This window comes from Sprattus sprattus (genome assembly GCF_963457725.1).
Source record: "Sprattus sprattus genome assembly, chromosome: 2".
NCBI classification, from domain to species: domain Eukaryota; kingdom Metazoa; phylum Chordata; class Actinopteri; order Clupeiformes; family Clupeidae; genus Sprattus; species Sprattus sprattus.
Genome location: NC_137921.1, coordinates 53,345,186 through 53,356,104, shown reverse-complemented (window position 1 = coordinate 53,356,104; position 10,919 = coordinate 53,345,186). Strand labels below are relative to the sequence as shown.

The following is a 10,919-nucleotide window of genomic DNA, read 5'->3' as shown; positions in this document are numbered from 1 at the left end:
TGCTTTGGCGTGATACAGCTCTAAGCAGGCCCGGGGTGGGTAATCGGGAGAATCGGGAGAGTTCCCGGTGGGCCGCTTCACTTCTGGGCCGGTAGAGAATAAAATGGTTTGACATTTGTCACGTTTGTCCATCTTCTCTTAAAGTAGGCTACACACGATGTGCATTATGACACAGTAGCCTGGGTTGTACCATGCGAGGAAGTTCTCCCCTCCCAAATACAGTTGGTTGGGTCCATAGCCCGTCTTTTCCAAAAAGTTTTCTCAGATAGGCTACCGATGGGCCGGCCCTACCGCAACGATACGAGGCAGGGAGGATGGATGGGAGGGAAAGGCCAGGAGGGGCTGAAAAAGCCAGGTTGAAAAAATGAAAGGCTTTGGAGGAGGATGCTGCCAAATGTGCCAAGCTTACCAATTTATTTTCAAGAGGACAACCACAAGTGGCAACTGGTAAAGAGAAAACAACTAACGTAGTAGCGTTGGTTAATATTGTTGCAGTGTTGTCAACCTATTTGCAAAATTGTTAAATTAGCCTTTTTATACCCAATATATGGCAATAGACTTAGAAATATTATGCAAAAACTCAAACTTGATCTGTGTATTCAGTAAAATGACTCCTGCTGAAAATGATGAGCCCAAAATGTGCAATGAGGAGGCCATGACTACACGTACAGGTAGAGAGGATAACAGAGTAAACCATATGAATTCAAGTTATTTAATGTAAGAAAGAGCAGTATATGACAGTAGCCTACTTGATGCAAGAAAAGAATGCCAGGGGAGATTTTAGATGATGAACCAGTAGCCTCATCTGATGCTGCCTTTGAGGTGAATGTCCATTATGTTGTTCTGGACACTGTGGCAGGTAGCATGGATAGGAGGATTTTAGCAAATGCAAAACTTGCCTCATTTCGCTTGTCTTGACCCTAAAAACGTTCCTGAAATAAAGATACATGAGCTCCCTAGCTCAGCAAGAAATCAGCAAATGTCTGCTTACGTAAGATGACAGAGCTACTGTTAGCACATTACGAACTGAGCTGTCTAGCTTGGCATACCATTGGGAGAGACTGAAAAAGTCCTCTCTTGAAGGTTATACTGTAGTGAGGTGGCACAGGAAGGTCAGGAGGATAGTGGCGCAATGCAACTATACTGTACTGTGAGTTGACCTGTAAACATAAGTTTAATATGTCTCCTTGTTGAAGAGTGGGATATGTTTCAAATGCTTTTTTTTCTGCTTTTATCAACCTATCCTTGTGCTGCAGTTGTCCGTTGGCGTTTATCGAATATAGTAAATAGTTTTTCATTCTCACTTTTGTCAGGCATAAAGTCACAGCCCTGGCTGGCAATAAAACAAGACACAAACAGACCAAGAGATGTACTGCCCAGGTAAGCAGGTGGGGAAGAAGAGAAAACTAATTTGGAACCAAGTAACACGGAGATTTTCCTGTCCTGGTTGCTCTCTGACGCATAAGAACCTCAGTGTTGAGCAGCCGCAAAAGCCGCCTTCACTCTCTTTAATTGCTTGATAGTCCACAAAACAGGAAGTTGGCCTTAACCATACGCAATAGTCAACTGCTTGACTGCAGAGCAAGGTTCAACACGGACTTTGTCAGCTGCGCGAAATGACGGCGCTATTACATATATTGGAACTGTTAGACATCAAAAGCTTTTTGCTTTTTCTCTTCATTTTCCTTCTGGTGTTTGATTACATCAAAACCAAACCACCAAAGAATTTTCCTCCTGGACCGTGGTCATTGCCTTTTATAGGCGATTTGCATCACATTGACTTCACCAAAGTCCATCTACAGTTTGTCAAGGTAAGTCATGCATATGTGAGACCAACCCCGGCTATGCGAACAAAACGAAGCTGTAAAGATTATGTTTGAGCTAGTTATTGCACTTCCAACTAAAGGAAGTGTCTACTTTTGGTAACATTAAAGACGCTGTGTTTTATTGACGTCGTATTAAAGGCGCCCAAAGCAACATAAGGGCATCAAAATGGAAATATTCTGGATAAGACAATCTTTATGATATTGACATTTACTTCACCATATTAGCACATTTGCATCATTATTTGATACTTTGGGTGTTAAAAAGAGCGCTAAAACTAGCCGCAAGAGCTTAGCCCTTTATTTATTGGTGCCACCAATAAATAAAGATTTGGAGAAAAAAAAATGTCCCCTCCCCACCGGCGGCGCTGGCAGCGCGATTTTCTATCAGTTCTCACCACACAACGACGTCTCATCTTTGCCCCTTGAATGTCGATATAATGGTATGGAGTTATTGAAACTTACTACGTGTAAAAAAGACTTGAAATTGAAAGTTTATTTTTCGAGTCTCAAGCCTCTAATGTTGCCTCGGGACATGACAACACAGTGGGAGTGCAGGGAGCATAGACATGTATCTATGTATCTATACATGTCTATGGCAGGGAGTACAGCTGCACTAGGGCCCGTGGCGAAAGGGGGCCTATCCTCAATCTCAATGCAGAAGAGAGACATTGAAGAACTGACCGGGCCCCATCAATTCGCAAATATTTCTTAATTACGGTGACAGTTATTCATAGTTATGAGCTATCACTTGTCCAATAACCATTTTAACAATAGTCAGTCTTGACAACAGCGAATAATTAATTTAGCCTCATTTGCCTTTTGCTGAATGAAACGAGTCTCGTTTTTATTAAGTAATATTGCCATCGAAAAATAGCAAGGATGTCTGGGTAATTTTGTTGTCAAAGATTCTATAGCCCACCCACACATGTTACGATTGTTTCCCGTCCTGTGTTGTGTTGCATTGCGTGTTGAGTAAGCGATAAGTAGACTACCCCATGCCCTTCAAACACAAAAGTGGCTGCAGGAAGCGGCACGAACGCAACGAGCAAGGGTTGCAAAACTGCCAAAATGATCTTCATTTGGATTTGTGGCAAAGAGTGTTCAGGAGAACGCTTCGTCTCTGACCCCAGCCCAACGGCAATGAGGCCCACCAGGGTAGGCTAATCACATAGCGTTTACTGTCTGATATACTGTCAACTCCTATAGTTCACGTCCTGCTTTTCAAGCAGCGATCTCTCAGCTGTCATGAGGGCAACAGATAGCAAAAGCTCAGATTGTGGATAACCACTTGGTTACATCAGCATTTGGCGAGGTGTGCACGGCTCTGTTTTGTTTCTTACCGTAGAATGCTTTTCTAAACGTCATGCATGTTACGTTTAATAATACGCTTACTGCTACTTGAAATAAATTTTTTTGCTTCAATGTCGTTAAAAGAAAGTTACTTTGCGCATAGGCCTACCTGATATTGTTGGAGGAAGTTTGTTTTGGTTGCAGCACACGAGGCGCTGTCGAGCGGCTGTTCCCATATATCCATAGCCTGGATACCAGCCTGAACTCTGCCCACAAAATTTTTGGTCTTGGAGATTCAGTCTGGAATTGAACTAGTTGGGAGGTATTCAAGCCCACAGAAAAGCGATCTGACCAATCAAATTGTAAGGGCAAGGCTTTATACGTTGATGGACAGATATAGATAGAATATACATCGAACAAAGATGGCGCCGTCTCGGGAGCTTAGTGGGACATATTTTATATGATTTAAGCTATCTACACGACTTTTTTTTATGTCTACATTGACTTGGTTAGTTGTGTATACGCAACCCGAATGTTGCCGAGGATTGTAGGTCTTAACTGAAGCACTCTAGACCATTATTGATAGGTTATGCTAACGCGTAGACAAAAAAAACATTGAAACGAATGGTAGCTTCTAGCCTTGAGTGCTAATTAAGTAACGTGAGCAGGCATATCTCAACAGATATTGACAGTGCATTCATTTTGAAAGAGGAACAGAGAAACGCGATCAAGGCATTTGTCGATTGAAAAGATGTTTTTGCCGTCCTTCCTACGGGATCAGGTAAAAGTTTAATCTATCAGATGGTAATACTACGTTGCTCTGATTGGTTCTAGGTATCCAATTCAGCGAAGAGAGAATTGGTGTTTTCATGACAACATATTGTAGCAACCCTTAATGTGTATTGTACATCATAAGTACATTGGTCTGCGTCTCGTTTAATTGCAATATCGTTGTTTCCGCCTGACATTACAACGGTAAGGGGGGCCCATTGACAAGCTTTGCACTCGGGCCATTGTTACGCCGCTGGGTCAACATTATGCTTTCATACGGGGTTTACAATACATCCATAACTTACATAATAGCGTACATAATAAAGTATTCGTAAAATAGATGGGCTTATAGGTAACAATCATAGCTCTGCCAAAGTCATTTGACTCTTGGGTAGGAAAATTAGCTATAGGTTGTTTACCCAAAATAGTGTGTGACTCGGATCTGTGATGCCGGTGGACCTACTGACAAAGATAACATATTGCACTTGCCTTTTTTCCGTATTGTCTTAGTAGTAAGGTGTGGCAGAATCATCAATAGAAAGGAAACAAAATGTACATGTCCACAACACCTTTGTAACAACACGAAAACACTTGTGCTGTCAGTTTAAAGCGTTATTAACAGCGTTAACGCACACCCATTTTAACGCCGTCAATTTTTTTTATCGCACTTTTATTTTTATTTTTTTAGATTAACGTTCTTTTTGGCCTCGCAAACTGTGTAGTAGGCTAACATAACGTTTGAGTGACTGGTGAGCGCGATACGGCGAAATGGATGATAAAAAGATTCTGAATAGAACGTTTACCTTTAAAAGTTGTGTTGTGCAAAAAAAGCGAGCTTCGCTGTTGTCTGAAAATGTCAACAGGCAGCTGACTGAAAGCACAGAAGTTGTAGGCTTAACTTTTATTGGTAACCTAACTGTTACGGTTCATTGTTTTTGTAATAAGAGGCCTGACTTCTATGTTCACAGCAAACTTGAAAAAAAGAAAATATTAAGCCATGGTGTAACTGCACTATAGGCTGAGTCCTTGTTTATCTGAAATTTGCACTTTATAATTTTATTTTCTACTGCCCTGTTTGGCAATGTTGTTTTTCAATAAAATAAAACATTGCTTAAAGCAAGCCAATCCACTTTTCCATGTTGATAAGAGCATTAAAATAAATAAAAAATGATGGGGAAAAAAATAATTGAAGGGACATTTAGAATAGGTAAAAATGTGCGATTAATCGCGATACATTTTGAGTTAACTGTGACAAAAATGTGATTAATCGCGATTAAATAGTTTAATTGTTTGACAGCACTGGAATACACATGTTAAGGGACACATATTTCAGTCACACTAATTGATTTAAATGTAAACCCTTCCATGATGCTATTTCTGTGAGCTTCATTTTTTATAAAAACCCCAATTACCTCACCTGTTTCGCTTGCTTGATGGCTGCACGTCCCTTTAATGCAATGTTGTGTGGATATTTGTATTTGGTTTATTGTGTCTTAGTAGCAGTGATATTGTGTCTCTTCCAGTTTGCTGAAAAATATGGGAACATTTTCAGTATTCGATTTTTTGGACCAAGGATTGTTGTTCTCAATGGACTCAAGCTAGTGAGAGAAGCATATGTCCATCAAGGAGAAAACTTTGCTGATCGTCCTTCCATACCTATATTTGCTGATATTGTGGGAGACAAAGGTGATTTTCCACTACACAAAGGAGAAAAACCAAGATCATTGTCTTGAGTACTGTTAGCACTACCAGAGCTGGGGTGTCCCTCTCTACCTTTAAGACGCTTTGGATAAAAGTGTCTGCTAAATGACTAAATGTAATGTAAATGTACTGTGTAATAACTGTTACATACTCAACCTCTCCGTAAAGTACCATTCTGTTGTTTCAATCGTTATCTGGTTGGTTTCTGCTTAGGAGTTGTTGTGTCTAATGGATATGCTTGGAAACATCAGAGACGGTTTGCTCTGCACACCCTGAAGAATTTTGGATTGGGCAAAAGAAGCCTTGAGCCTTTCATCCTTCAAGAGTGCAGATATCTAAATGAAGCATTAGCTAATGAGCAAGGTAAATTAATAAGGCATATAATAATAAGGAAAAATCCAATTCAGTTCTGAGGAACCTCAAGTTGGTGTGTGTTATCTCTGTACTTGTTTCATTCAGTAAATTCTCGTAAGTTTTGGATGTGTGTGTCCATACAGTCTTTTTACTTTGGTGCTCCCTGTTAAATCCCTCGACCCGCAGTGGCTTGTTAACAATGCTGTGTCCATCCCTATAAAAGTTGTGTGTGGCCTATCAAAATATGTTGATTTTTGCTTCTCCCAGGTAAACCATTCAATCCACTTTGGCTTGTTAATAATGCTGTGTCCAACATCATCTGCGTGCTGGTGTTTGGGGAGCGCTTTGAGTACTCCAATAATGACTTTCAGGCTCTCCTGAAGGACATCAATGAGGTCATCTTTCTGGAAGGATCAGCATGGGCTCAGGTGATCCTCTCCTCACACTCTAAGCTCTTTGCATATCCAGAAAATAAAACATGGACAGTTGATACCCTACTGTCTTCAAATAAGTGTATTCCTTTTTTGTCTTCTTAGTTGTACAACATGTTCCCGTGGTTGATGCGCAGAGTGCCTGGCCCACACCACAAAATATTTTGTCTTTGGGGAAAACAGATTAGCTTTGTAAAGAAAAAAATTGAAGACCATCGAGCAGACTGTGATCCGTCAAACCCTAGGGACTACATTGATTGTTTCCTTGGAGAAATGGAAAAGGTGAGTTGAATCATTCCAATAAATGATTGGGTCGTATACAGTTATATGTAAATTGAAGACTTGAAACGAGCTATCCCAACCCTGAGCTGGATCCTTGATTGTGATTGGCTAAATGCAGTTGTAAAATCCAGCAGAACCTTTCAAGTTGTCCTCATAACATTCTAAGATTACATTCCATATTACTGCGCAGCGAATGGCAAGGCAATTTTATTCATAGCGCATTTCATACACGCGTGGAGCAACATCATCTGGGACACTGAAGCGTCAAAATCAGGATATCCCTGTGGCTGCACCAGCAAAGAGGAGCCCGTTTGAAAACTATTTCAACAATTGCACTTTTAATGGCGATATACAAATTAATGTGAATAAATAAGCACCCCTTTTTTGTCGGTAGCGCAAGGGTTCCATCTGGCTGTTGCATTGCTTCAAGGGGTTGCGTGGCAACGATTTATTTAGGAACTATACTGTGTAGTGGCGGAAGAATGACGGTTTATCATTAAACTATTGTTTCTTCAATTGAATTGTTTTTATTTAATTAAACCATATCAAATATTTGTAGTGACAGTTTTAGAAAAGCAATAAGCCCCGCGAGTCCGTGCTTTGCGCTGATTTTGGAACAGTTAAGCTTTGCGTCGTGCCTAACAACTCCCCTTACCTGTTCTAAAACCAGCGCAAAGCACGGCCTCTTGGGGCTTATTGATAGTTTTCAGTGACGTCACTGCAATTGTTAGCTGACGGGCAAAAAGAACAGCGAAACAGCGAGAAACAGTAGTGAAAAACGCCGAGCAGTGCCTACTCAAATACGATTGCCATCAACCACAGACCATACCACTATAGCCAGACAGAAATATTCAGAAGGGAAAACAAATTAGGAACTTGTGATACATTTATTGCAGGTGTCCTGACATTTTTATTTCGTTAACCTCCCCACAGTCTTAAATTTAGTATACGAATAGAATCCTCACAACAATCACTTGGGAGATATACTGTACATTCATGCAATCATACAATCATAACATGTCTAATTTCAGAAGACTTGAAACGAGCTATCCCAACCCTGAGCTGGATCCTTGATTGTGATTGGCTAAATGCAGTTGTAAAATCCAGCAGAACCTTTCAAGTTGTCCTCATAACATTCTAAGATTACATTCCATATTACTGCGCAGCGAATGGCAAGGCAATTTTATTCATAGCGCATTTCATACACGCGTGGAGCAACATCATCTGGGACACTGAAGCGTCAAAATCAGGATATCCCTGTGGCTGCACCAGCAAAGAGGAGCCCGTTTAAAAACTATTTCAACAATTGCACTTTTAATGGCGATATACAAATTAATGTGAATAAATAAGCACCCCTTTTTTGTCGGTAGCGCAAGTGTTCCATCTGGCTGTTGCATTGCTTCAAGGGGTTGCGTGGCAACGATTTATTTAGGAACTATACTGTGTAGTGGCGGAAGAATGACGGTTTATCATTAAACTATTGTTTCTTCAATTGAATTGTTTTTATTTAATTAAACCATATCAAATATTTGTAGTGACAGTTTTAGAAAAGCAACAAGCCCCGCGAGTCCGTGCTTTGCGCTGATTTTAGAACAGTTAAGCTTTGCGTCGTGCCTAACAACTCCCCTTACCTGTTCTAAAACCAGCGCAAAGCACGGCCTCTTGGGGCTTATTGATAGTTTTCAGTGACGTCACTGCAATTGTTAGCTGATGGGCAAAAAGAACAGCGAAACAGCGAGAAACAGTAGTGAAAAACGCCGAGCAGTGCCTACTCAAATACGATTGCCATCAACCACAGACCATACCACTATAGCCAGACAGAAATATTCAGAAGGGAAAACAAATTAGGAACTTGTGATACATTTATTGCAGGTGTCCTGACATTTTTATTTCGTTAACCTCCCCACAGTCTTAAATTTAGTATACGAATAGAATCCTCACAACAATCACTTGGGAGATATACTGTACATTCATGCAATCATACAATCATAACATGTCTAATTTCAGGATCTCTCTCCCTCAACCCAGAATAGTAATCCATCTCTTTTTCACACACACATCTTCTTCATCTCCCTATTTCTCTGTGTACTAACACACTTAACACTAGGTCTACTAGTAGTAGTTACAAAATATTATCCTCTCTCACATTCCATCTTTTTTTATCTCTACATTTCTTTCTCTACCTTTCTCTTTCTCACTAGTTTACGGATGATGAAGCATCAGGCTTCAATGTGGAAAACTTGTGCTTCTGCACTCTGGACTTGTTTGTAGCAGGAACTGAGACCACATCTACAACCCTGCACTGGGGGCTGCTCTACATGATCAAATATCCTGAGATTCAGCGTTAGTGTTTGCACAGTGTCATGAAAGATCTGCTTAGATTTAATGTCCAATTAGATTTAAGGAAACCCCTCACATTTGTTAAAGATTTCTAATATAAATCATTTTTAGAAAAGGTGCAAGAGGAGATTGACCGTGTGGTTGGATCCTCACGACCGCCCTCCTTAACTGACAGGGAGAACATGCCTTACACTGATGCTGTTATCCATGAGACCCAGAGAATCGGAAACATTATTCCCTTGAATCTGGGCAGAAGTGCCACCAAAGACACCCAAGTTGGCAACTACATCATTCCCAAGGTGAATTTGAAATGGGGTATCTTGCTAAATAACTTCCAATAAATCAGCATTTTCTTGAATACTGTAGCTGCTTTTCCACTGCATGCTACCGGCACAACTCAACCCGACTACTCGCCTTTTTTTGGTTTTCCATTGAGCAAACTGGTACCTAGTACCTGGTACTTCTTTTGGTACCACTTCCGTCAAGGTTCCAAGTAAGCTGAGGCGTTACCAAAAGGTGAATGAAAGCTTTCTAGACTACTGAATGGTCAGAGGATCATTGGTCACTAAAATCATCATCACACATATGATATGTTGATGTTAGCTACTAGGTAAGCTTACCCTATTGCATTGCCTTTGAGTAACCAAATCGTCTTGCATTCTGAGCTCTGATTTTTTTTTCAGCAGTCTTTTGTCTAGCTGCCTTCAGCCTCTCCTGAAACCGAATTTGTCTCCTTGCTATGACAAACCACATGGCAGTTTCATGCGGCATTGTTATGACGACCAGCTACATTGAGGGGTTACTAAACTGCAGAGGAAAATAAGTAGCTGTTACCAAAAGCGGTTAGAATCCAGCCGGTACCATGCAGTGGGAAAACGTCTTATGGCTAGAATAATTCCCCAAATGCTGTAGTGTGAAGCCTAGCACTGTTTTGATTTATTTATGAACTTTTGCGTTGGTTCTTCAGGGCACAATGGTGGTGGCCAGCCTGACCTCTGTGTTGTTCGATGAGACGGAATGGGAGACCCCTCACACCTTCAACCCAGAACACTTCCTGGATACAGAGGGGAAGTTCAGGAGGAGGGAGGGCTTCCTGCCTTTCTCTCTTGGTGCGAATTTAGTACTGAACATGTCAGCAATGAGTCTTAAACATGTCATTGTAATTATGACACACATGAGCTTATGATATGATTTTGTCATTTAGTCAGATGTATAATTGGTAACCTGAAGAAAAATTACTTTAACACATACTTTTTAAGCTACAGACTTTGTGTTCCCTAACACGTTTCTTTGATATTTCTTGACTGTGTGGTGTTCTGTTTGCTTTTTCTCAGGGAAGAGAGTGTGCCTGGGAGAGCAACTGGCCAGAATGGAGCTGTTCCTGTTCTTCACCTCACTGCTCCAGCGGTTCTCCTTCTCAGCACCACAGGGAGTAGAACCCAAATTGGAGTACAGACTCGGAACCACTCACAGCCCCCAACCCTATCAACTCTGTGCTGTTCCTCGCTGAGACACTTAGCTGAGCACTTTCTTTAAACTGCTGTGCTGCTTTCCGATACAAATATTTTTATGATTCCAGTATGTTGAATTTTACATATAATTCCACATAATATTATTAATATTGAAATAATATTATTATTATGTTGGTAGTGTATAAATGTTAAAATCAAATTTGTATACTTTACAAATGTATGAGGTAAGCAGTGATCAGTCTTAATTGTTCTTCTGCTCCCCATGCTGTTGTAGGGATTCTTGAGACAAGGGACAAAATGGGTTTTTAATTTCTAAAAATAAAAAGTTGATTTTTCCTAAATATATTTATATATCATAGTTGTCCCAGGTGTTGGCCTTTTGATGCTGTTGAAATACAATCTCCCAGTTTTAACATTTTTAACCATTTTGTCATGTTTGCCGGACAAGCCTG

At 40.5% G+C, this 10,919-nt stretch overlaps 1 protein-coding gene across 1 annotated transcript; it reads left to right on the top strand.

Moving 5' to 3' along the window:
• Positions 1-1,616: 1,616 nt before the first annotated feature.
• Positions 1,617-10,513, top strand: LOC308361311 (cytochrome P450 2J4-like; the record flags this gene model as incomplete). The annotated part of the gene is made up of 9 exons (XM_080833606.1): positions 1,617-1,811; positions 5,411-5,573; positions 5,802-5,951; positions 6,210-6,370; positions 6,479-6,655; positions 8,857-8,998; positions 9,107-9,294; positions 9,963-10,104; positions 10,330-10,513. The coding sequence occupies 9 exons, from the start codon at positions 1,617-1,619 to the stop codon at positions 10,503-10,505; spliced, it is 1,494 nt and encodes a 497-aa protein (XP_080689732.1). The 3' UTR covers positions 10,506-10,513.
• Between the last annotated feature and the right edge of the window lie 406 nt (positions 10,514-10,919).